General features: G+C 47.5%; 1 protein-coding gene across 4 annotated transcripts in view; it reads right to left on the reverse strand.

Annotated features, from left to right (window-relative positions):
- Positions 1 to 27058, reverse strand: part of Spg7 (SPG7 matrix AAA peptidase subunit, paraplegin) — a 60981-nt gene that overhangs the window by 6882 nt on the left and 27041 nt on the right. For all 4 annotated transcript variants that reach the window (XM_074055470.1, XM_074055469.1, XM_020173581.2 and 1 more), the window contains 9 exons: positions 21067 to 21308; positions 18739 to 18878; positions 17052 to 17154; positions 15257 to 15382; positions 14681 to 14843; positions 14188 to 14361; positions 3879 to 4003; positions 2000 to 2102; positions 879 to 989 (listed from right to left, as the gene is read on the reverse strand). In XM_074055470.1, the coding sequence (XP_073911571.1) occupies positions 879 to 989; positions 2000 to 2102; positions 3879 to 4003; positions 14188 to 14361; positions 14681 to 14843; positions 15257 to 15382; positions 17052 to 17154; positions 18739 to 18878; positions 21067 to 21308 (1287 nt within the window). The remainder of the gene's footprint in view (positions 1 to 878; positions 990 to 1999; positions 2103 to 3878; positions 4004 to 14187; positions 14362 to 14680; positions 14844 to 15256; positions 15383 to 17051; positions 17155 to 18738; positions 18879 to 21066; positions 21309 to 27058) is intronic.

The raw sequence follows: 27058 nt of genomic DNA on the forward strand, positions 1-27058 counted from the left end.
TCCCTCCTGGCTGCTGGGGAGAAACCTGGTCTGCTCCAGGCAGGGCACCACCCCTTCTGCCCCTCTGACAGGAACTCACTGCTTCCCAAGCTGCAGCCCTGGGAACTTGGGTTGGCAAGTGTTCTAAACATTAACTCAAACTGAGGGGACCAGCATAAAAGGAAGCCAGAGTTCTGGTGTGGCAAGGAGGACTCCCTACAAACCTATGCCACCTACCAAGCTTGGGCTGGTTAGCCCCATCAACCAGAAGATATGGGGGTCAGCGTGGAAGCTACCACCTGGGCTGTGAAAGATTCCAGAGCTCACTCAGGTTCAGTCCTGCTCTCCTCAGATCTCCTCAGACCCCATCTGAGAAGTCATGGTTAAGCACTGCTCCACAGTGCTTCCCCCACTGCAAAACTTGGATCCCATCCTATAATGACCAAGGTCATGAGTTTCAGCTGAGTATGGGGTCAGCGACAGATGTACCCCTTTCCCAGAGGCCTTGCAGGTGCCAAAGGCACACATATCTCTCATATGCCTCCCTGTCCCAGGCAGCAGCAGCCTTGCCTACTCAAAAATGCAGCTGGGTGGGCTTCTTCTGGCCAGTGGTTGGTTGGCTCTCAGCCACCACAGAGAAACTGGGAAAGGGCCAGTTGCATGTGGGTGTGCAGGTATTTTAGTATTTGTTTAAAGAATATGTCTGCACTTAGGTAAATTTCAGTATCTTAAACTGACAAGAGTAACAATTCCTTGCCACTGACTTAAGAAATAGGATGTCAGAGCCTGATGCCCTCTATGCCACCTCACTTTGATTTGTTTGCCTGGTCTGTCTGGGTGTTTCCACGCTTGAGCCCTGCAAGGAGTACCGGCCTTAACCAGGGGTGCAATCTTCATACCAGCAATGACACGTTCCACGGCATACTCAAAGTTGAATGTGTGCACAGATGTGTGCCCCTCCCGTGCGGCATGCAGTGCAGCCTCATTGCAGATGTTGGCGATGTCAGCTCCTGTCAACACAAACACTGTGTTTGCTTTCCTGTCAGCACTCAGAGAAGCTAATGGAAAAAATGAAGTTCTCAAGGAATACAGGAGAGAAGAGAGCTGGAAGTGGTGGTGTATGCCTGTAATCCCAGCACTTGGGAGGCTGAGACAGGAGGACCTTGAGTTCCTAACCAGCCTAACCTACACAGCAAGACCTTGCTTTGCTATGTAGAAAGGAAAGGAAAAAAGACGAAAAGGAAACGAAAGGAAGAAAAGTGGCAATGGGGAGCAGTGCAGGAAGTGGGAGAAACAGCAAGCAGACAGGAAGTTTTCTCAGTGTTATTAGACCAAAGCCATTTCATGGGAGCAATGGCCACTGCCATATCCTCAGGTCATCCCCTTCCCACATGGTCATCTGTGCTTTATGCCACTGACATGCAGGGCACTGATGGTAGGAAACAGACTCTCAGGGTGGGGGCTCAAATAGTAGAGCATCTGCCTAGCAAGCATGAGGCTCCAAGTTCAAAACCCATGGTGTCTAAAAACTAAAGGATATATTCAAAAGGAAAAAAAAGCTGCAATAGGAAGAATGTTATTATCTATGTTGATCTTTAAAATGAGAGCAATTAAAAAAAAAAGAAACCCTTCACCTGTGATGTCTACTTGTACTGATTTAACAGACTGTTAAATCAGGCGGGGGTGGGGGGGCTGGTCTGATCTGAAGACCCCATGTGACATGCCACACAAGTGAGGACACAGGCAGACTGTCCCACAATGCCCTATAGGCAGAAGCACTGGGGCTGCTATAAGGCACACTGCTGGAGACCCAAACGTCACCACTCTACCCATGCTTAGTCTCCACTGTTGGAAGAAGAGGGTTCACCTCTCCTGGCCTTCTGCTGCCTGTGTATTTGCCTCATCCCACCCAGTCCTGAAATGACCAGCACCCTAGAGCAGGGGCAGTGCCAAGGTCCACAGGGTGCGACTGTGATGCCTACCCTCAAAAACATACTGAGGCTACAGGTTGAGGACCTACCGCTGAATCCTGGTGTCAGCTCTGCCAGCCGCTGGGAGTAAAAGCTGCTGGTCTGGGTCAGCTTCAGGCCTTTCAGATGCTGCTCAAAAATCTCTCGCCTCTCCTGCCACAAATGGGGAACACAGGCTGGACTTACACCCAGCCAACATGGCACAGCATCCCCCCATCAGCCCCGTGGACAAGACACATCAAGGCTCACAGGAGCTGTTGGCTTTTAAACTAGTGCCTGTCATCCTAAGTCACCACCCAGAGTTTGAAAACTAATTTGAAAAAACAGATGAGAGAGTACAGCACATCACAAGGAGGGTCTATTCCACAAAACTTTCTTTCTGTAATATGGAATGCTTCAAGAATTTGTGTATCATCCCTGAGCAGGGCCCATGTTATGGTGCAGAAGTGAGCACTCCACAAATTTCTCAATTCCCACACATGCTGCATGTACCAGATCCTGATGAAACATTCCTATGTAGTCAAGAGGCAGTCAGCCTCCTGGAGAGTAAGGTGGCTTCTGAGGTGTGTGAGTGTGGCCTGCTCCCCACATCTCCGCTGGGAGCCCTCAGGTTTGCTCTTCACAGCCTCTCCCACCACACTTGGATCCTCTTCACTGCACCCAGAAGTCCTGCTCCCTCATGAACACAGCAAAGGCCCAGGTGGCACAATGTCAACCAGGGGCCGTGACAAGAGGCTGTCAGGGCAGGAAGCTCTATTAGCCAGGACTTCTACCCACCCCACGCCCAGGGCAAAGCCAAGCTCTTGTGAGGGGCAGGATGAAAATTCCAAGGCTTTTCCTCAAACCTTGAGACAGAAGAAAAGTTGCAGGAATGGACCTTCTCTTCCCTTCCCTTATTTTCCCCCACAGATTCAGTTTCAAAGAATTTGCTATAAAACCTAACCCAGACCAGGAAAATCAACTGCAACACTGAAGGATAGAAACAGAACAACAGTGGGTAAACATAAGCAAGCTGCAAAACCCAAGAAAGAGCAGTGAGTAAGGAACACAGGGCATGGAGGCACACACCTGGGGTCCCAGCTCTCAGAAGCTGAGGCAGGAGGTTTGTGAGTATAAAAACCAGCCAAGGCTACATAGTGAGACCCTGTCTTATTTAAAAAAAAAAAAAAAAAATCAAGAAAAACAGGGCTGGAGGCCTGGCTCAAGTGGTTGAACACCTATCTAGTAAGTACAAAACCCTGAATTCAAACCCCAGTACTACATAAAAAAATAAATGTAATCCTAGCTACTCAGGAGGTTTGAGATCAGGAGGATCGAGTCTTGAGGTCAGCCTGGGAAAATAGTTCATAAGATTCCATCTTCAAAACAATGATTAGAGCAAAATGGACTGGAGGTGTGGCTCTTGCGGTAGAGCACCTGCTTTGCAAGCTCAAAGCCCTGAATTCAAACTCCAGTCCCACCAAAACAACAACAACAAAAAAGACAATTGGGCATTGTCAAGCCTGTAATTCCAGCTACTCTGGAACTGGAGATCAGGAGGCTCTCAGTTCAAGGCCAGCCCAAGCAAAAAGTTAGGGAGATCACATCTCTCAATCAGTAAGTTGGTTGTGGTGGTTCATTTCATGCCTATAATTTTAGCTCTCCAGAGGTTGAGGCAAAGTAGGTAGGAGGATCGGGATTGAGACTAGCCCTGGACAAAAATAGCAAGAATCTTTTACAAAAATAACTGAAGCATAAAGGACTAGGGGTGTGGCTCAAGTAGCAGAGTAACTGCCTAGCAAGCTTGAGGCCCTAAGTTTGCAAAAAAAGGCACCCAAAGGGATCATACGCTATCTGGCTGAGCTCAGTGTTTGGCTGGCACCAAGGCCAGGTCAGGAAGGAAGACATCTGACACGGATGAAGCCACCCCAAGTTCCTCAAGGTTCTGACCTGCAGAGTGGGAAGATCAATGAAGACATGCCGGTCGAGTCGGCCAGGCCGCATCAGAGCATTGTCCAAAACATCGGCTCGATTTGTGGAGGCCAGGACGATGACATGATCTGTAGTGCCCATTCCTGAGGGGACAGAGAAGACACAGTGGCCTTAAGGGTGGGATCCTGGACAGGCAGGTGAAGCCAGGCACTTTCCTGATGGCTTCTAACCAAAGTCATGAGAAGAACAAGAATTTGCCTGCTCTCAAAAAACATGGCCCTGTTCTCTTGGCAGGCAATGAGGTGTAAGGGTCAGAGGCTCCCTGGAGCCACAGGTAGCATCCCTGAGGTGATCAAGCATCCTGTCCGTCTCCTACTTCTCCTACTAGAGGGTGTGGGGGGTGCTCCTCCCCATCCCCACCACATTGCAGGGATCTTTTCTGGGGCACCTGAACACTTTGTCTTTTAATACCAGCCTCCTCCTCAGGTTCAGGCCAGAGGTTTCTTGCCCAAGAAGTTAAAAGGAGAGCTGTGTCAGCTCTCCTTTTAGGTCCTGATATGTGAGGACCTCAATGGATCTGACTGCAAAAAACCTGCAGTTTGTGAAGCATCCAGGAAACCAGAGCCTGGTAGATGTCAGGTGCTGCAAAGACCTGACTGAGTGCTGCACTGATACTGAAGTATCTCCCTCACTGTAAAGACATATTTAGAAGCTTGGCACTGGTGGCTCAAGCCTATAACCCCAGCTATGTAGGAGGCTAAGATCAGGAGGATGGCAGTTTGAGACCAGTTAGGGCAAGTATTTCTCAAGACCCTATCTCCAAAATAACCAGAGCAAAATAGACTGAAGGTGTAGATCGCTAAAGCGACGATGGAGTGGGGGTGTGGATGGATATGGTAGGAGTAGGCCAGGGCTGGGGGCTCACAGCCCATCTCTCCCTTGGCTTGTTTGAGAAGTCCCTTAACAAAGACACAAGACCAGGAGCACTATGATTTACCCTTTGCTAACCTAAGAAATCGCTAATAAATTTGACAGTGACTAGTTTCAAAGTACCTACAGACTCTGAACAAAAGCAAATTTTGAAAGAAACATGGGAGAATGAAGCCTGAGGACTTCCCAGCAGATGTCCTCCACCAACACCAGGTTCTAGGACAGGGAAGCTATACGAGGGGCAGGGTTGGCCTCACCACAGGCCACCATCCCTGGGCTTCAGAGAAGCAGTCACAGGACAGTGGCTGCAGACAAAAACTGCACCCCACTCCTAAGCAGTGTCCATACTTTCAAAGAAAATTCTCACAGAAAAAATGGTTACCATGTGCTCTGGTTCACATTTCAGAACATGACAAGCCAGGCCATGAGTGTCCTCACCAAATCCATTTGTCACCTTCCCAAAGCCACAGTGACACCTTAAAGCTTTTGAACAGAATGGACCTGGAGGTACAATAGGCACTGGTGTTGGCCTCAGCCTCATGGTTCCACCTGACACCTCAGTCAGGGAGAGTGAGACTGAAACAGGTAGCAAGGGGCTGGGAGTGAACAGACTGGGGCAGCTGGGGTGGCCATGCTGCTCATCCACATCAAGTGGGGAAGACTGCCCAGCTCCACACTTAAGTTTCTAGAACTCTAGCCTCCACATAGGGACTAAGGAATTCTGAGATTACATTAACAAGGAAAAATAGGAGAATTAATAGAAATATTGGTACAGAAGAAAAACAGCAGTAAGGCAGGAGTACAGAGTCAGTGGCTCCAGCAGAGGTGCACAGCGGGGCCACAGCTCCCAGCCCCATAGAGCAATACTCCTCCCCTCGGCCACGTGCTCCCTCTCTTGCCAGCCTCTCTACAGCCATGACCTCTTAGGTACATGTGGACAGGGTACAGATGTCCTGAGGGGGAGCCCTTTTGTTCTAGAAGTACTGTGGTTTTAACTCAGGACCTCATGCTTGCTACGCAGGTGCCCTACCACTTAAGCCATGCACCCAGCCCTTTTTGCTTTAGTTACTTTTCAAATAAGGTCTCACATTTACACCCAGGGCCAGCCTGGATCCCGACCATCCTATTTATGCTTCTTGAGTAGCTGGGATGACAGGTGCATACCAACACACCCAGCTTATTGGTTGAGATGGAGTGTTTCAAACTCTTTTGCACAGGCTGGACTCTAACCACAATCGTCCTGAATTCTACCTCCTAAGTAACTGGGATTACAGACATGAGCCACCACTCTGGGTCCTTGTTTTTTTATTGTTGTTGCTGTTTTTTGTGCACTGGAGTTTAACTCAGAGCTTTGTGCTTGCTAGGCAGGTGTCTTACTGCTTGAGCCACTCCTCCAACCCTCTTAACAGTTAAGATACGCAGCAAGCTGACCCAGTTACCCTGTGTTATTAACTGCAGCACAATGTTAAAACCAGGAGGCCAAACCTGGCTGAACCCAGCAGACTTGGACTCACCACTTTTACACACTCATCTGTCTGCTGGTCCATGTGCCCAAGGAACCACTAAGCTACAAATGCCCTCATTTCCCTCCATACTTTTCCAACCTCTGAGGAACACTCGCCTGTTGGCCACCTCAAGAGTGTCATTGCTGACTATGTCTGGCAGATGGATACACAACGTGTAGACTGTCAGGACGGCTTCCTGCACTGACCTATCACCCTCCAGGCAAAGCTATGCTGCTGCAGCTCCTAAGTTTTGTTATAGGGCTGCATTGTAACCCAAGACAGGGGAATTCCAATTTAATTATTCACCCACTGGAAGACACTGGTTTCTGACTGCTTGCTACTAGAAACAAATGAATACTGTCACACAGTGCGATTCCTTTGTTCTCTAGGGTAAGCACCAGGAGACTGTGCACCAGGTCACAGGGGAACTATGTTCAGCTTAAGAAACCGCCAGACCCCTGGGGCAGTACCTCTCTTCGCTCTCACCAGCTGTGCACACAGGGTCCAGGTCCTTAGCTTCCTAGTCAGCATCTGGTGTTGGTTTTTCAGTCTACCTATCCCACTAGGTGTGTATTGTGTGTTCCCATCAAAATGGTTTCTCAGCAAGACTTTTGGTAGACCTGGATAGCATAATCCAGAAATTAAGTGAAAAGGCACAGGGAGTGGGAAAAGGAAAGGGCTGAAACAAGTTTGGTGAAGAATAAAGAGGAAGTGCTCACCAGGCACCAGTGGCTCACGCCTGTAATCCTATCTACTCAGGAGAACTGCAGTTCAAAGCCAGCCCCTGGGTAAATAGTTGGAGAGACCCTACCACGAAAAAAAAAAAAACAAAAAACCAAAACAAAACAAAAAAAAACCCATCACAAAACAGGGCTGTTGGAGTGGCTCAAGTGGTAAAGTGCCTTCCTAGCAAGTGTGAGGCCCTGACTTCAAACTCCAGCGCCACCAAAAATAATAGTAATTTCAACTCAAGCCTCTCTGCCTCCTTACACAAAAATTAACCCAAATTGATCATAGGTTTAAATAAAATTTTTATAAGAATCCACTTGGCTAGGCTGTATGAGACCCTGGGTTTGAACCCCAATATCACGAAAAAGAAAGAAACCCACTTGAGAAAATCTTTAGGATTTAGGAGTAGCCAAGAATTGTTAGATTCAAACTACAAGCAAGATTCAAAAAGCAAAACCTTTTTTTTTTCTGGTGGTACTAGGCTTGAACTCAGGGCTTGGCGCTTGCAAAGCAGGCACTCTACCACTTGAGTCATACCTCCAGCCCTTCAACAAAAGGAGTATCTCTTACTGTGTGAAAGAACCTCTGAAGAAAATGACAAGATAAGCTATGGATGGGCATGGAAGTATATGCCTGTAATTCTAGCACTCCAGAGGTGGAGTAGGAGGATCAAGAGTTCTAGACCAGCCTGAGCACCATAGTAAGACTGTGTCTCAAACAAAGCAAAAGACTAGCTACAGCCAGGTGCCAGTGGCTTGCACCTGTAATCCTAGCTACTCAGGAGGCAGAGATCAGGAGGATCTTGGTTTGAAGCCAGCCTAGGCAAACAGTACCGCAAGACCCTATCTTGAAAAGCCCTTCACAAAAATAGCGCTGGTGGAGTGACTCAAAGTGAAAGCCCTGAGTTCAAACCCAGTATGGCACAACAGCCCCCAATGTTCAGGTTCTTCACAACCTGGTTCATTCAGCTCCAGCCTCTCCCATGCCTAAATGGTCCCAGTTTCTACACAACACTCTCAGCCTAAGGGCTGAATTGAGGTGCACTCACCCAAACAGGTAAGCCAAACCCTTCTGGAGATAGACCAGGGGCTCCAGGCTCACCCCACTGTCCCAGACAGATACCCAGGAGGCAAGAATGGCTTGGGCTCCTTTGATACAGAGGTCTTCAACTTGCCTCAGGGGACACCTGACAGGGCTGGAGACATTCGGGCCAGCTCTCCCACCCTCTTCCTGTCAGATGTCTAAGTGGAGGATGGCAGGGTGGCAGTGACCTGCACAACGTGAGATGGAGTTGCAGATCAGCCAGTACCCCAGGGCCTGAGATTCTAAAACTCAGGGGCAGCAGTGACCCCCACAGCACCCACTCCACCTGAGGGGACAGAAGGCAGAGGTGCCCCAGCCACACACAGGAATTCAAAAGTGCAACTTGAACAGGGATGAATGCTACCTCAGCCCCTCAGCCTATTAACAAGAAACCCAAGACAAAATCCTACTCCTAAGATTTCTACCACAGGGTTCCAGGCTCTCTGCTCCAAGGAGGGGTAGGATGTCCACTCAAACTTGGATCTCAGAGGCTCATCCAGGGCTTCCTAAATTGCTCTCATCAAGTTTTTTTTTTTTTTTTTTTCAATATTGAGGTTTGAACTCAGGGCCTACACCTTGAGCAACTCCACCAGCCCTTTTTTGTGAAGGGTTTTTTTGAGACAGGGTCTTGTGAACTGTGAACCTCCTGAGTAGCTAGGATTATGGGCATAAGCCTCATCAAGATTTTAAATGGAACATGGTGGTACACGCCTGTAATCCTAGCACTCACAAGGATGCAGGGGATCTCAAGTTTGAGGCCAGCCTGAGCTACATGGCAAGCCCTTTTCTCAAAAAAGAAAGGGCTGGGAAGTAGCTCAATGGTGAAGTACCGGTCTAGCAAGTGCAAAGCCCTGGGTTCAACTGCCAGCGCTGGAAAAATATTACTAAAATAAAACAGAACAATTTTACAAGCATGATTTCAAGAGGGAGCAGTGGGTCACTTCTGACCTCACCAGGACTCAGCCGACCCCCACCCTGAGCAGCTGCTCTCACTGGCTGTGCACTGCTGACCCTAGATCTGGGGTGGGACCTGGACTGTGTCTGGAACCAGCTCCCAGAAAGGATGCAGTGTATGGAGGACACACCAGTAGAGCTCCAGTGCTCTTGAGCCTGGCCACACACTGGAGCTGCCTGGGTGCTGGCCGATGATCTGACCTGGCAGCAGCATTGGTGACCCCGTGGGGGCTGATACGCACTACTGGACATGACCACTTTGCTCGCAGGTGTGACATGACACCAGGATCCCAGGTTGTGCCTGTTCCAGTCAAGTGTTCACAGCCGTGACAGGGCTGTCAGGGCTGCCACAGCTATGCGAGAGACTCATGGCCACAAAGAGGACAGGTAGGGATGGCATGAGCTATTTAGGCCCTACTAGACACTCCCACGCTGGCTGCCTGGATGCACTAAAAGCCCATGGCAAACACACAGACTGCTTTTTAGTATTGCTTGTTTTTGTTTTGTTTTTAAGGCAGGGTCTTGCTATGTACTTCAGGCTGGCCTTGAATGCTCAATCCTGCCTTAACATCCAGCTGCTGGGAATAAAGGCGTGCCCCAACCCACCACACTTGGCTTTACTGCAGATGTAGCATAAGTTTCAAAACAGCTTATTTCACATTTGGCTCCAAGTCTGCTCATCAGGGCTTATCTGCTTGACTTCCATTGTTTGGGGTAACCATGCTCCAGAAGAGCATGTAAACTGGGGTGATTATGTATGTGGGTGTGTTTTTTTTTTTTTTTTTAAGGTACTGATGCTTGAACTCAGGGCCTCATACTGTCATGCTTACTTAGTCAGGTACTCTATCACTTAGGCCCCCACCAGCCCTATGTGCGTGATTTTTGGGTGTATGCAGTGCTAGAGATCTGATCTAGAGTCTTGTGCATGCTAAGCAAGCCCTCTACCACTGCACTACACCCCCAGCCCTGTTGCGATTTTCTAGTAACTCCCATGTGGAATCAAGAGCTCATGGCCCTGCATTACTGTTCCCCAAAACAAGGGCTTAGAGATATGTCACAGGAGAGCACTTCTGTGCAACACCCTCTCTTTCCCACGAACCTGCAGCCAGGTGACTGTGCAGTGAGTAGGTGGGCAGGCCGAGCTCTCTGCCCCGGGCCCTGCTGCATGTCCTGGCAATCACACAGACATCCACAGTGCCTGTGTGGAGGCCTTCGAGGCTGGGATTTCTCCTTTTCTTGGTGAGTTGTTCTCAAGACCAGCCTGGCATCTGCTACGCTCCCTCCGTGCACTTCAATGGGCCAAAACTGCTCTTCCGGAGCAGCCAACAAAGACTCGCCTCAGGGCCGAGTGTGCACAGCTGTGAGGTACAAAGGGTCTTGTTGGTGCTGGCCCAGCTCTGCACGTGGCCTGCAACAGCGGGTTGCCAGGCAGGAACCAATGCTAAGGTGGAAGCAGCTATTTTTGTGGTGGTATACAGAGGCTCAAAGCAGAAGAAATGTTCTCTGATAAATGTTTCCTCATGGGCTTAAGTGTGCTGAAAAGGGTTCTCTTGGTCTGCATGCGACATAAGCAGAAGGACTGACGCAGCTCCACAGCAGCCACCAAAGTGACAAACTGGTTACTTGTTTTTCTTTTCCCTTCCAGCTTTCACATTACGTAACACATTCAAAGCCTTGTTTAAATAAAACTTGTTTTGAGAGGAAAAAAAAAGAGCCAGGCAGGAAGGTTTCACTTGAGGTTCCTTCATGCTCTCCTGGAGAGACACCCGTTCAACATAAAGAGGGTCACAGAACCACAGACGGGAAATGGGTTCAATCTCACTTCACAACCCAGAATGCCATAACTGAGTTACGAGGGGCCATTGTGAGGCTACGCAGAGTTAAGTCCATGGGAGCCTGAGGACAAGTGTGAAAATCACTCCCCCTCCACCACTGTGAAACATAAAGGAAGGGTCAGGATCTGGATGGCCAGCTAGTCATCTGAAGACTGCTCTCCCCTGTCCAGTCAGTGCCACAAAGTTGTCCATTCTCTGAGTCTGGCACCATAGCAGGTCCCAGGCACTGTGTCACAGCTGACTGGCAGACTTCAGTGCACCTGCGCTCTACAGCCTGACCCAACATGGCCACCTCCCCACTCAACCTGTTGCTAGTCATGAGACCCTGATGGCCAGAACCTAAGCTGTCTTCTAAGTTTCTTCATGAGTCCAAAGCCACCTGCTTGTCCTGGAGAAACTGCCATAAGTCAGTAGAGTCACTGACACAGCATCTGGGAGATAACCTGCACACACTCAGAGGAGGACTGAAAGGTAGGGAAAGACTCCAGAACTGCTTTTCTGAACAAGGACCACGAACTGCTACTTGACAAGTAGACCCAGCTCTCCCAGGCTGAATGGAGGTCCAGCAGAACCAAGCCCAGCACCTGCTCCCCAGAAGAACGTGGGGCACAGATGGAACCTCCAGGCCCCTGGGCCTAGTCTGGAAAGTGCCTCTGAAGGGCACCTAGGAGCCCCTGCTCTTAACAGCAGCACCTCAGTACTGGAACCACTTCACAACATCTTGCAAGACATTCAGTTCTTAAGCCCTTGACTCCCATGAGTACTTGTCAGTGTGCAAGACAGCGGTTGAGGGGTTGGCTGCTCAGAACTAACGTGCTGATGGACGACTGGGTAAGACAGAGGAAGCAGGAGGCGTGTGGGGAAGATGCAGTCACAAACCATTCTCATGGCGCTCAACAGTGCAGCCTTCTCCACTCTTCAGGATTACAGCTTGATTTTTTAAGCCCCGAGCATGAAGTGACTTGTTAGCACAGTAGGTAGTACATTGGTCCCATGTGCTACCGTGGGGCTTTTTCTCCAGCTTATGAAATACTTCCACACCATAAGTCCATCTACGTCACAACAGCTAAGAGTGGTCACTTGGTTAAAGACCCGGCTGAGACCCAGTGAGGAGAGAGCCAGCCCACCACAGACTCTATCATCACAGAAGAGGTTTGTTGTGGTGCTGAGCACCACGACACTGCTGCACTGTTCCTGTCAAAATGTGTGCCTCAGCCTGACCCTGAGAACACCCTAGCCCTATGGAAAGGATGTCTTCCCCTGACTGCCTGCAAAAAACTGAAGAAAGGGCTGGAGGAGACCAGGAGCCAGGAAACAAAATGCACCATGTGAATGAGGCCGTACTGGCCTGAACAAAGGGCAGTGGATCCATGGTGGATGTCACATCCTGGGCCTGGCAGCTGGGAGACAGACAAACCTTGACTAGCTTTGCAAAGTTTTCCTAAGTCCAAATTATTTCAAAACAAGGTTGGAGAAGTTTCACCTTAGACTTGTGCAATCAACTCACTGTGTGCCAGCTACTAGACAGCAAACAGCACTTAAGAAAATTTACAGGTTAAGTGTTTTTCCCAGAACTAAAAATGCCTTGAGAAAAGTATCTAATCTGCAAACCTAAAACCTAGAAATTCTGATTAAAGAATAGTTAAAAATGGAACTTGTGGCCAGGCATGGTGGAGCATACTTGCAATCCCAGCACTCATGAGGCTGAGGAACCAGGTGCCGGTGGCTCACACCTGTAATCCTAGCTACTCAGAAGGCAGAGATCAGGAGGATCACAGTTTGAGGCCAGCCTGAGCAAACAGTTCGTGAGACCTTATCTCAAAAAAACCCATCAAAAAAAGGGCTGGTGGAGTGGCTCAAGGTGTTAAGCCGTGAGTTCAAATCCCAGTACTGTGAGTGCATAAATAAAATAAATAAATAAACAAATAAATAGGCTGAGGCAAAAGAATGGTGAGTTTGAGGCCAGCCTAGGCTAAATAATGAGACCCTGTCCTTAGAGGCTTGGTCGCTGGTTGACCACAACTCGCAGTCCTTGTTTGTCTTTCTGTGCTGGATGGTACTTGATCTGATTTGCTGTTAGGTGTCAAAAGCTAGATAACATCCTCTGGGAAATGCCCTCACCTGGCAGGTGGAGGTAAACAGCAATACACACCAGCAAATGAGAAAATCAAACCTCTCACAAGTGTTCCAGACACCGGAACACAAAAAATGAGCAACATCATCTACCCTAAAAGGGGTCAGTGTCTTCTTGGTGGAGCGAGCTTTTTCTCTCACTTCCTTGTTGGAATGAGCTTTCTCTTGTTCCTGCTTATTACTGAACCTAACTGGGGCTAATTGGGTGGCAATAGGAGATGCAGAAAGGACACAGGATAGACAAACAGACAGAAAGTTGGGGCCAGGTGTGTTGCTTCTTTTTGCTATTATTCTCTTCATTTTGCTCTGCTTCTTTTCTCTATCTTTACTCCTTAAGGCCTTACTCCTTTACAATTCTTTAAATCTTGTTTCTAAAAGTCTTCTTTAAAACTTTGCTTCACTATTCTTTAAAACCTCTTTCCTTAGACTTGCTCTGTCCCATGTTTTCTCTTTAACTTTCTTAAAGCCTTGGTGCTCAGACTTGCATTGTCCCATGTTCTCTTTAGCTTTTCTTTAGAATAGCTTTTTTAAAGCCTATATATAAAGTTCTCAGTGCAGACTTTCTATCAACCCCTCTTTAGCAATTCCCCTTCAGTAACCCTTTTCCCTTCCAAAAGCCTCCCACACCAAAAAGCCAAAAGCCCAAAAGCCAAAAGCCAAAGTCCAAAGCAAAAGCCCCCAAAGCAAAAAGCCTCCTGTCCTCCTTCAGTGAGTCTTTTACACCCAGTGGTAAACAGGGTGGAGCAGCAGTTCTCCGGGAAGGGCGTGACACTGTAACAGGAGAAACCTGCATTCCTGCTTCTGTGAAACAACTTAGGAGAAGCAGCTGTTCTGCATTTCCCTCTTCTGTGGCTGGGGCTGTGCCAATCTCAGCCTACAGATAAACATCTTAGGAAAAGCAGCTGATCTGCATCTTGCCCTGCTATGTCCAGTTCTCATAGGCTTCTCATAATCTGCTGTCCACACACATCCTCTGGGAAATGTCCTCACCTGGCAGGAGGAGGTGAACAGCAATACACACCAGCAAATGAGAAAATCAAACCTCTCACAAGTTGACCCAGGCACCGGAACACAAAAAGTGAGCAACATCATCTACTCTAAAAGGGATCAGAGTGTCCTCTAGGTATGCAGTGAGGGAGGAGCATGCTGGAAACTGACCATCCATCTCCACCAAGAGCTGGTTGAGGGTCTGTTCCTCCTCTGTGTTGGAGAAGCCGGACATGGAGGTGGAGCGCTTCTTGCCCACGGCATCAATCTCGTCAATGTACACTATACAGGGGGCCCGGGCACGGGCTTCCTTGAAGAGACTGCGTACACGGGCAGCACCAAGGCCTGGGGGACACAGAGAGATCGGAAAAAGGGAAACATACCCTATTCTTTGCCAAGTCCAGGGGAAGTTGTCCACCAAGGACACCTAAACCTCAGCAGGCCTCCCGCAGACAAAGCAGCAGTGGCCAGGTACTCACTGTTTCAGTCCCTTCAAGTCACAGCTGAAAGTGGTGTCAAACCACATGACCACCCAGACCAATGCACACCAAAACTTCCTTCAACTTGGGTTGCATTTGTCCTTCTCTAGACTGCACTTCAATTCTGTCCCCTGAGGAAGATGTGTGCTATCCCAGACACATGACCAATGAGCTGGTCCACCTACCTCCAATGACCTCCACAAACTCCGGGCCAGCCATCGCCAAGAAGGGCACCTGGGCCTCCGTAGCCACTGCCTTGGCTAGCAACGTCTTCCCACAGCCAGGGGGTCCAAGCAACAGCGCGCCCTTTGGAACCTTGGCACCAAGCTGCAGGAAGCGCTCTGGACTCTAGACAGTAGCAGACATGTAACACTCACCACCCGGTGTCTCACAGAGCATGTCATGTGACTCACATGAAGGACAGTTCACATAGCTGCCATGGATCAGCTATGGTTCCAGTGGGGCTTGAGAAAGCATAGAGCTTTGCCAGGGTTCAAGTGTCCGTGCCAGCTGATGGTACAGTCAGCGAAGCACCATTACCACCCCTCTACTCTACTCACAGCTGTGCACTGGGCTTGTGTTGTTGGTGTACCAAGCACAGGCACAAGCATGGTTCTCCATCAGATAGGGAGTCGTCCTCAACACACATCCAATCCAAGGCATTCCAGCCCCCAGGCTCTGCTTACCTAGGCTTCCTGCTGGGAGAGAGGAAGGCCAGCCGCCCACTCACCCCTTCCTCTAGTTCAACACAGAGCTCTCACCTTTAGATAATCCACAAACTCTCGGACTTCAAGTTTGGCTTCATGCATTCCTGCTACGTCTTTGAAGCTGACTCCTTTCCCTGTCTTCCCATCCACAATTGTGAAACGAGCCATTTTAAGCTGATTCTGTGCAGAAAGAGTCAAGGACAGGGAGCTGTGCAGTTGGTAGCTGCTGCGTCTCACGGGCCACTCTTCAGACTCGCAAGGGAAAACCTTTTATGCTGTTTGTCAGTAAGAAAGTTATCTAACGATGTGCCTTAAAAAAACTCTCCCCAAGGCTGGGGTGCTCAGTGGTAAAGCCTTGCCTAGCATGCACAAGGCCTTGGGTTTGATCTTTAGCAACACAGAATAAACAAAACAAAAGAACACCAAACCAAACCAGTAAGAAACTCTCCCATACAAAGTAGTTAATTTACTGCCTTTTCCATTAGCTGTGCTTTTCTATATGATTTTCCCCAATCCTGTGTAATTCCTTCTTCTGAGTAAAAAAGTAACGCAGTAGTAGTAGTCCATCTTGCAAAGTGTTGGTAGAAAAATGAGCTGGGAACTTCTGAGAGCAATGGGAAAAGGCATATCATCAATCAGATCTTACTTTTAGGAAGACCTGCAAAGCAATTAATCAGGCAGGCACTCAAAACATGCAAAAATGAAGCAACTGGTTGAACAAAATATGGTTCACAACAAAACACCATGCTGTCATTAAAAATAACAGTGTGGCCAGGCACCAGTGGCTCATGCCTGTAATCCTTGCTACTCAGGAGTTAATGTGAGATCAGGTTTGAGACCCTATCTTGAAAATACCCAACCCAAAAAACAGGACTGGAGGAATGGTTCAAGAGGTAGAGCGCCTGTCTAGAAAGTGTGAGGCCCTGAGTTCAAATTCCAGTAGCACCAAAAGTTATATAAATAAATAAAACTAATAGTGGAAGGGCTAAGGGTAAGGCTCTACTGGTAGAGTGCTTGCCTAGCAAATGTGAGGCCGAGTTCAAACCCAGTACCGCAAAACAAATAAAAAACAAACAAATAGACAAAGCAAACAGTGTGGGCTGGGGGCATAGCTCAGTGCTAGAGCATGTACCAGGCTCTGGATTTGAGCCCTATCACCAAAAATAAGTGAAGAATGGGCTGGGGGTGGGAGAGTACTTTCTTAGCATGCATGAAGGTCCTGGGTTTGATCCCCACACCACAAAAAAAACCAACGACAAAAACAAAAACCATGCACACTAGCTATGGTCACTCTCAGTGGACAAAACAAAAAGACACTCCCAGGGTAGAGCAAGAGTTGCTTGTGAGGCACATACCTCACAGCCCAAACCTGAGGGTGGGAAGAAATGGGAGAGGTGTACTTCCTAAGAAATGTCCAGCAGTATGAAAAGAGTTCTAGTGTGTTTTGGCTTTTCTTTAAAAAAGATACCTTTAAAATTTCTCAGCTTATTAGCTAGTAGGAGAAACCAAGAAAAAAAAAAAAGGTGCAATTCACAGATTCTGCAGAATAAAGCTCCCTATATACTCACTGGGAGAGAGGCCCTCTACTCAGGCCACTGCTCCATACTCTCCTGTCAGAAAGCAGGAGGGATGGGCTGCCAGCTGTGGCTTCTGGCTGACCTTTGCAAAAGCTAATTTTCACTGGGTACTTGTTCCATAGGCTATGGAGAAGGCTTCAGCAAACACACACACACACACACACACACACACACACAGAGAGAGAGAGAGAGAGAGAGAGAGAGAGAGAGAGAGAGAGAGAGAGAGATATCCAGAGATGGACATTCAGCAAGCTCTGGTCTGTACAACTTACAAAAGCACTGAATCCGCCTTCCCTTCCCGTCATCCCAGCCAGACGGAAAACATACCACAGGATGGCCAAACCCACCGCTGTCATTCCCAGGGCGTAGAGAGCACTAGGTGAGAAAGAGAGGCAATCATGGGTTTGGACATCATTGCATCACATCATTGTAATCATTGATGACAAGGCCAGGACCACCACAGATATTTCAAATGCAACCCCTATGTCGGAGACAGAAATATAAAGCAAATAGTGGGAGAGTGTATTTTCATGCCCTACCTTTTTTCCCTCCTTCACACAGATTTTCCAAGTGGTCAGACTGAGCGTGCAAAGGCTGGAGACACTTGGCTATCTAACCCACCCTGACAGTGCCCACACCACGTATCATGTGTAAGTTTCAATTGGCAAGGCAAAATAAACATCACAGGAGCCGACTGGTGGTTCACGCCTGTAATTCTAGCTACTCAAGAAGCAGAGACAGGAGGATCTCAGTTTGAAGCCGGTCCAGACAAACAGTCTTTAAGACCCTATCTCAAAAATACCCAATACAAGGGCTAGTGGAGTGGCTCAAGTAGTAGAATGCCTGCCTACCAAGTGTGAGGTCCTGAGTTCAAACCCTAGTACTGCCAAAAAAAAAAATACCCAACACAAAAAACAGTTGGTGGAGTGGCTCAAGTGATAGGTCACTTGCCCAGCAAGCATGAGATCTTGAGTTCAAGCCCCAGTACTGCCAAAAACAAATAAATAAATTAATAAAAATAAACATCACAGGAAAAGTTAAGTCCTAGGATCCAGTCTTCCACACGAGGAAGGGGGCTGCTCCCCACCCCCATTATCTCTCTGCCATCTGCTGTCACTTGTACAATAAAATCACAGCTCAGCTCAGAGCAGGGCACTTTCAGCACTGGTAGGTTGTAGAACAGAGAAGTACTTGCTAGTAACTTGGCATTCTGCATGTTAGATTACAAATCCCCAAGAAACTGCTGGTTTCAGTCACTGCTGGTCCCAGCAATGTTAAATGATGTGACATCATTTATACTCATTAACCTGTCATTCCACAGATCCTAGTTAGGGGCCCAAAAGAGTCTACATGTCTCGGCTTCTCTCAACACTGAAAAAATTTCTAATCAACATTCCCATTTCATCCCTTTCTACTCCATTTTCTTTTCTTTTTTTGAGACAGGCTAGCCTCAGCCTTGGACTCCACTGCCTCAGAATCCTGAGTGCTGGGATTATAGGCACATGTCTGTTTTGTTTTCTTAACTGTAGAAGATGCTAAGTGCTGAGTGACCAGGGTGCTCAGTCAGGAAATGCCACAGACAACTGAGGAAAGTGACTGGAACAAACTTTAATGACTTGTATTTCCACATGTCCAGCCTGATATCACACTCCCACACACTTTGACCCTCCCACAGGGACTCAGCTCACTGTAAGCAAAGGCAGTTAGAGATTATTTTTTTAAGGGCTAGGGATGTAGCTTAGTGGTAAAGCACCTGCCTAGCATGCAGAAGGTTCTTATTTTAATCCCCAACACTGCAAAAAGAAAAGAGAAAGGGTAAACCATAATTTTGGGCTGGAGGTGTGGCTCAAGTAGTAGAGCACTTGCCTACCAAGCACAAAGCCCTGAATTCAAACCCCAGTACTTCACAAAGAAAATAAATAAATAAATAAAATAGAGTCCACAAGATGACTGACATACTTTCCAAAGAACCCTGTGCGCTTATAAGAAACAGGGATCCTATCCTTGCTCTCAATATTCAGCTCATCTTCAGCTGCTCGAAGTTTCTCTTCAAATTTGTCGATATTTGCAACCTGCATGCGGTACATCAAGGCCAACCGCTGCGGGCAGAGAGTAGAGAGGACAGTGTCAAGTGAAGGGTCGGCTGCACACTGTACAGACAACACCAGGGTTCCCTCAGACACCATATAGAAAACCCCTTTATATTTAAAAAGTTCCAGTTTTCTCAAACACATCTGAAAACACAATCTCAGGAGATACACTTTCTGATAGATGTGCTTTCCACCAAGAGGAAAAGTTTAAAGAGAATGGAGGGGTGCCTGCATCTTACAGTTACCACCTGCCTCAGCTCAGCTGTGCCCAGAGCACAAAGGGAACCAGGCAGATGTGATGCCAACATGACACAGCACTGACCAGCAATGGCACTGTGTACTGACTAAGGCCACAAATGGATGTTTCAGGAAACTGCAGCAAAAGGTTTTATGGCAGCGGGCTAGAGGTGTGGCTCAAGTGGTACAGCGCCTGCCTAGCAAGTGCAAGACCCACAGTATCACCAAAAAAGAAAAGCAGATTTAATTTTAGCCAGGCACCAGTGGCTCAGGCCTGTAATCCTAGCTACTCAGGAGGCAGAAATCAGGAGGATCATAGTTCAAAGCCAGCCTGGGCAAATAGTTAATGAGGCCCTATCTGGAAACAAACCCATCACAAAAAAGGGCTGGTGGAGTGGCTCAAGGTGTTGACCTTGAGTTCAAGCCCCAGTACCACAAAAAAAAAAAAAAAAAAAGTTTTGTGGCAAAACCTGAAATTCAATTTATTGGTCTCCCTGGCATTTGTCCTTCAACTAGCTTCCCTACTTAAGCTCTGCATGTTTAGCACACATGTGAGCCTGACCAAGGATGGCTACCAGCCCAGAGAGAACAGAGACTTACCTGTTCACTCTGGTAGGCTGAAAACTCTAGCAGAGGACAGGGATAAGGGCAGGAAATGACACCTGCACCCCTACACAGAGTCCAAATTGCTAAGACAGAATTTTGAACACTTTCTCTTTAAGGTAGCTGTGTTGTTAGGTGACTTGTGAAAGCTGGATGTAATACTGGTTAAGATAATCTAGTGGGCTAAAACAATCAGGCACACCTAGGCATTTATATGACTGTGTCATCCTCAGCACTTATCTGCCATCTATGTGGGTTTCTTCTACTTTTTAAAGTATCAAGATGGGTGTGGTGGCTCAGGCCTGTAATCCTAGCTACTCAGGAGGCAAAATCAGGAGGCTCAAAATTGGAAGCCAGCCCAGGTAAATGGTTTTCGAGACCCTATCTTGAAAATGCCCAACACAAAAGGACTGGCAGAGTGGCTCAAGTGGTAGAGTGCTTGCCTAACAAGCGTGAGGTCCTGAGTTCACTAAGTAAGTAAGTAAATAATCAAGACAGCAGGTATTCTCAACCAAGGCTGTCAGGCACCGACTGGCTCTGTCACCCTGGGAAGCCTGTCCCCCTCTTGGAGGCCAAACCCTCTCCCACCTGACTGTCCCTCCTCCTGCACTGCTCCCATATTGGGCTCCTGAGGGTCAAGCACCAGGGGTGGAGGTGAGCAGACTCCCTTTCATCTTCCTCCTAATGTCCAGTCCTGCACAAACTCACATCTCTTTCCACCCCTCAGAATGTGGACCTGCCAGTGCAGTCAGCTATCCATCTAGGGCTGTGTCTCAGCTGCCTATGATGACTCCTTGCCACCTCCTCTCCCCTATGCCTGTGTGACCTGTGCCAAAGCCCCCCTCTTTTTTTCTTTGTAGTAAGGGAAGTAATAAGAGTTTATTAATGTTAAGGGAAAGGCATTACAGAAAGCAACAGTGGTCCCACCTGGGCAGGTAAGCCAGGTGGGTGAAGAAGCAGGAAGCAGAGAGAGCCCTCTCCCCTGACTTCCCAGCCAGCATTACACATCCCAGACTGACCCAGAAGGGCTATAAGTGGCCTCATCTTCTTAGCCCCCAGTGCCAGGGAGTTGGTGTTTGGAACAATCTGTCACTTGTTTCCACATCTTCCTCAGAAAATGGTTACCACAGTAGCTGTGGGACTGCAATACCAATGCTGCCTCTTCTGCCAAGCTCTCTTCTCTGCTTTCCTTAAGCTCCATCTTAGCAAGCACTGCCCAAAATCTGCAAGGAACCCTGGTTTATATCCCCAGATACACACATCTTGAAGACAACCAGGCCGGCCGGCGTTGGGGGAATGAAGTAAATAGGAAGGTACTGAGTCTCCAAGTCTCTGCGGTGCCCTCACCCTCACTCACAGGCCGCCCGAACACCACGGCTCCAGGATGCAGATAGACTTCCACCACATCACTCTCAGGCACCACCTGGACACGCTGCACCTCGCCTTTGGCCAGCATTTCATTGACAAAGTCACTCCAGGAAATGCTGCCTCCACTGGTGCTGAGTGAATTCAGCAGGCTCATAACCACTGCGATGATGAACAAGGTGCGCAGCCGCTCACGGTACATCTGGTCTTCCCGCTCCTTCCGTCTCCTCTCCTCTGAACAGGGAACACAGAGAGAATCAGGCACGTGGAGTAGGCCTTAGGTGATTCCCACACCTGGACAGTTATTCCCACCCTTTCTTTAGGAACACTCAGCTTTGGAGGAGCAGGCCCAGTGTGCTACATGATCCAGCATTTCTGCCACATTCGACAGTTACCAATGACAAATGCTACCCATGTACTGTCTTAGGTCACCTCAGTGGGAAGGAAGAGCAGTTCCCACTGCAGATGATATGAAACCACTTTTAAAATCAAAAGCCTTCTGAGCAGACCTTCCACTATGTACGCAGGCTGAGAAAAGCTATGCATGCAGGCACCCCAAACTCCCTAAATGCTAAATACCAGCACCCACACACACTACTCATACAGGAAGAACTTGTCACCTAACACTCAAGACACAGCACGCTCCTAATCCACTGCAGACTCACTGCTCCCTCAATAACAACCAGCTATCCCAAGCTTACTGGAGTAAGTGATATTTATTTGTATGTTATTTTTTTGGTGGTACTGGGGTTTGAACTCAGGGCCTCACACTTGCCAGGCAGGTGCTCTACCACTTGAGGCACTCCACCAGTCCTTTCTTGAGTTGGATATTTTCAAGATAGGGTCTCTTGAACTATTTGGGCTGGCTTCAAACCCCAATCCTCTTCATCTCTACCTCCTGAATAGCTAAGATTCCAGGCCCAGCTACAAGTGATATTTGAAAAGAAGTTGTTTGTTACTTATCAGAATATTTAATAACATCACAGGGCAACCTATTTATTCTACAGACAGATATTAGGGATTCTACAATTTTCCTGGATATCAACACTTTATCAGAAACAACAGGTAAGTTCCAAATCACATCCCCTGGTCAGTAACCTACTAAACACACAGGCAATACTATGTTCAGGTCTGAGGAGAGGGAAAAACACTTGGCCCATTTTTGAGACCCTGGGAGCAGTGGGAAGCCAGTCCCTGAGGCAGCAGGGCATGGGGCTGGCTGAAGGTTGGACTGGGCTCAGCACAGGGTCTGGATCAGCTGTCCCCTCATGGGCATCACAGGGCCTCAGGAGAGGTGTGGTCTGCAGCTCCACGAAGGCCTTTGGAGAGGGGACAATGTGGATGTCCATGCTCAGCCCGAGCTTTCCTCAAACCCACCCAAAAGGTGAGTTTCATTTCTACCTGGGGAGGGTGTCAGGTGAGTAGTTTGGGTTTTTGCCCCAAATTGCTAAGACAGGATTCTGAACACTTTCTCTCTTCCTCTCCCGTCCTCGTGGTAGTACCAGGAGGTTGAACTCAGGGCCTTGAGCTTGCTAGGCTTGCTAGGTGCTCTCCTGCTTAAGCCATGCTCTCCTTCCTTTTTGCTGTAGTTATTTTTTAGGTAGGGTCTCGTGTTTTTGTAGTGTCCACTTCAGTCTTCCAACCTCTTATCTATGGCTTCCCACATAACTGGAATCACAGTTATGCACCACCACTCCTAGCTTATTGATAGAGATGGGATCTCGGTAACTTTTTGCCTAGGCTAGCCTCAAACTGCAACCCATCCAATCTCTGCCTCCTGAGTATCTGAGATTATAGGCACAAATTACCACACCCATCCTGAGGCCCCAGGTTTGATCCCCAGCACCACAAAAAAAATCCAAAATCAGTCAGGTGCCAGTGGCTGACTTCCCTTCCCAGACAGGACAACTTGCTGAGAGTTTAGGGTTCCTCCAAGGCCTCAGGCCTCCATGTCCTTCCCATGTGGAACTAAGGAGGTAGGCACAGACATTTCGGACATAGGGCCTTGAGCACACTGTGCTGTGGGACAAATCAGTATAACCCTGTGTGAAAGCTACCTGAAACCTGTGTCAAGGGCCAGAGAAAACAATTTGGTTTCCTCAGTTCACTAATTCTATTTCTCAAACTTTAAATTTTTTTTTTCAAAATAGAAATATTCAGATTTATTTTGACATTCAATGAGTCATATTCTCATAAATTTCCAAAACAGCTCATTTCATTTTTTTGCTTTTGTTTGATATTGTATTTTAAAATTTTATCTTTATCTTTGAATTATCATATATTAATAATACAAATGGATTTCACTGTGATAATTCCATACATGCATATAGTGTACTTAGCACAAATTCAACCCCTCCATTATATTTCCATCCTCCTCCCACTTCTAAAATTAACCTGAAGAGGTCCCACATGAGCTGGTGACTCATACTTGTAATGCTAGTTACTTGAGAGGCTGAGATCAGGAGGGTTATGGTTCGAAGTCAGCAAGGGTAAATAGTTCGTGAGACCCATCTCCAAAATAACCAGAGAAAAATGGACTGGAAGTGTGTGGCTCAAGCAGTAGACTGCCTGCTTTACAGTATGAAGCTCTGAGTTCAAACTCCAGTCCCACCAAATAAATAAATAAAAGGAAAATCATGTATAATTTTTTTATTTACTTTATGGGCAGTATCAGAGTTTGAACTCAGGGCCTCACACTTGTCAGGCAGCTGCTATACCACTTGAGTCCCAGCTTTTTTCTTTTTTTCCCCCAAGATAAGGTCTTACTATGCAGCGGGGCTGACCTGGAACTTGCAATCCTCCCAGCTTTCCTCCTTGGGTAGCTGAGTTACAGCCATGACCACTGCACAGCCTGGCAGAGCTGATTATGAGCTACATTCAGCACTGTCCTTTCATTCAACAGGCAAAAGCATCTTCTTATGAACAGGCTCAACCCAGCTCTGCTTATGGCCCTGATGACTCCTGGGGGAGGTGGGGCTGGAGAAGAGATGAGCTGTGCTTACTTCCTGTGGCCAACAGTCCTCCAAACTCACAAGCAAAACCAGGCATGGGGGTTCATGCCTGCAATTCCAGCTCTCAGTAGGCTGAGGTGGGAGGATCATGACTTCAAGGCCAGTCTGGGCAAAAGTAATGGCAAGACCCTTTTTCAAAAACAAAAAACAAGAAACAAAAAACAAACAGGGGTCGGAGAACATAATCATAGTGGTAGAACAAGGAGCAAGGCCTCACAGGCATAGGCCCTGGGTTCAATCCCCAGCAAAGCCAAAAAAAAAAAAAAAAAAAAAAAAAAGAAACCCTGATAGATAAATTAAGTCCCCTTACAACCACAGCAGAAAAAGAGGGGAAGTCCAGCATACATTCTCATACTTAAGAAAGGTTCTGGATGGCCAAGTGCTGGTGGCTTACGCCTATAATGCTAGCTACTCAGCAAGTCCCTCCCAGCTTTGCAGTACTGGGATTTGAACTCAAGGCCTTTGCACTTGCTAGGCAGGTACTCTACCATTTGAGCCACAGTTCCAAAAATGGCACTGGGGTTTGAACTTGGGCCTCATGCTTGCTAGGCAGGCGCTCTACCACTTGAGTCACTCCACCAGCCATCCAGCTACAAAGGAGGCAAAGATCAGGATGACTGAGGTTTGAAACCAGCTCTGGCAAATAGTTCCAGAGACTCTATCTCGAAAACACTCAACATAGGCTGGGGGCATGGCTCAAGTGGTAGACCCCCTGCCTAGCAAGCATGAAGCTCTGAGTTCAAACCCTAGGACTGTGAAAAAAGAAAAGAAAGGTTCTGGAGCCTGACACTGGTGGCTCCCAACTGTAATGCTAGCTATCTGGAAGGCTGAGATCAAGAGAACTGTGGTTCAACTGGTGAAGTGGCTCAACTTGTAGAGTGTCTACGTAGCAAGCATGAGGCCCTGAGTTCAAACCCCAGTACCAACAAATAAATAAATAAAGAGAACTATGGTTCAAGGCCAGCCTGGACAAATTGTTCCAGAGACCCCATCTCCAAAATAACCAAAGAAAAGTGGATTAGAGGTGTGGCTCAAGTGGTAGAGTGTCTACTTTGTGATCGCAGAGCCCTGAATTCAAACCCCAGTCCCATCAAAAAATAAAAAAGAGAAAAGTTCTAGGCTGGGGAAGCAACTCAGTAACATAGTATTTTCCAAGCATGTGCAAAGCACTGGGTTCCATACTCAGCAATACACACACACAGATTCTTCAACTAAGTAAGTAATAATCCTGTGAGATAAATTTAACAGATGTAAACTTTATTCAATTTTCTCAAGGCAAGCTGCAGTTCAGACCATGTGGTATAACAAGGAAACTGCCATACCATTCCTCCCAGGAATCAGAATTTCCAGAAGAGTCAAGCATGGTTTTGAGCACTCATGGCACGACATGCAATGCAAAAGGCAAGAACCTGTCGTATGCAGGAAATCTCTCCTCTTCCTTTTGCACCTTTTTTTTTTTGAAAAACCTTTCCCACACTCAGGCTGAGGTAGGAGGATCAAGAGTTCGAGACCTTGCCGGGCATTGGTGGCTCATGCCTGTAATCCTAGCTACCCAGGATGCAGAGATCAGGAGGACCATGGTTCAAAGCCAGACTGGGCAAATAGTTTGTGAGACCCTATCTCAAAAACTCTTCATAAAAATAGGGCTGGTGGAGTGGCCCTGAGTTCAAACTCCAGTATCGCAATGAAAAAAAAAAAAAAAAAGAGTTCAAGGTCACTCTGGACTACAAAAATGAGACCCTCTCTCAAAAAAAAAAAAAAGAAAGAAAGAAAGAAAGAAAAGCCCTATTCATTTCAAGATCTGAAATACATGCTGAGCACCAGTGGTCTCTGCCTATAATCCTAGCTACTCAGAAGGTAGGAATCACCAAGCTCAAGGTGTAGAGCCAGCCTCGGACAAGTAATTCAGGAGACCCTATGTTAAAAATACCCAACACAAGCTGGGTGCCAGTGGCTCATGCCTGTAATCCTAGCTACTCAGGAGGCAGAGATCGGGAGGATCAAGGAGATAGGGCAAGACCCTATCTTGAAGAACCAATCACAAAAAAAGGGTTGGTAAGGGCTGGTGTAGTGGCTCAAGTAGTTGAGTGCCTGCCTAGGCAAGCATTGAGGCCGAGTTCAAAACCCAGTATGGCAAAAAAAAAAAAAAAAAAAAATCTCCTTTATGTTCCTATGTGTGTTCTTCTAATTCTTTATCAGTTTTGCTTTTTAAATTTAATAACTTAATCCATGGCTGCAGCATGGCTCAAGAAGCAGGGTGACTACCTTGGACTACCTTGTAAGAGCAAAGCCCAGAGTTCAAACCTCAGTGCCACTACCAAAACAATCCCCCCTTACCCTTTAATGCATTAGAATTTAGTCTATTTTGAGAGCGGGGGTAATTGAGACAATGGGCACAAATCACTTAGTGCTGAGCACACCCCAGCACTGCTAAGACTTAACGATTTCCACTATTACTATTAGCTCCAAATAGCCAACAGAAAACAAAAACAAAACCAAACTGGGTCTATGTCTCAGAGATCTCAGAAACAATGTTGAGTCCGTACAGACTCAGTTCAATTTCCCTCACCTTTTACACTGTTCAGTCCTAATTCTGGAGAAGTGAGGCTTAGGATACTCAGGACCCTCTTAGATCCACAGTGAAGAGTGAGCTCATGACCAAGGGCAGGGGGTTATCTGGCAGACAATGGAGCTTCCTCCAGATAGCCTGCCCCACTTACTGCCCCATGTGTACAGGGCTGGGTTCAGCTGTGAGAATCAACTGAAGTTGGGTCTTTTCGGTCAAAGGATTTAATCAGTAACCACTGTTACAAATGTTTGTCTCACTAACTCGCTTCCCATATGCTTACTTCATGGACTTTGCTTAAGGTGATAAAAGTTTCTATTAAGAACAAAGGGTTGTTATCCTCAGCAGGACAAAATTCCACTAGAGGCCCAGGTGAGCTTTGAAACTTGTCTTCAAAGACCTTCTCC

This window comes from Castor canadensis, chromosome 15 (genome assembly GCF_047511655.1).
Source record: "Castor canadensis chromosome 15, mCasCan1.hap1v2, whole genome shotgun sequence".
In the NCBI taxonomy this organism is placed as follows: Eukaryota; Metazoa; Chordata; class Mammalia; order Rodentia; family Castoridae; genus Castor; species Castor canadensis.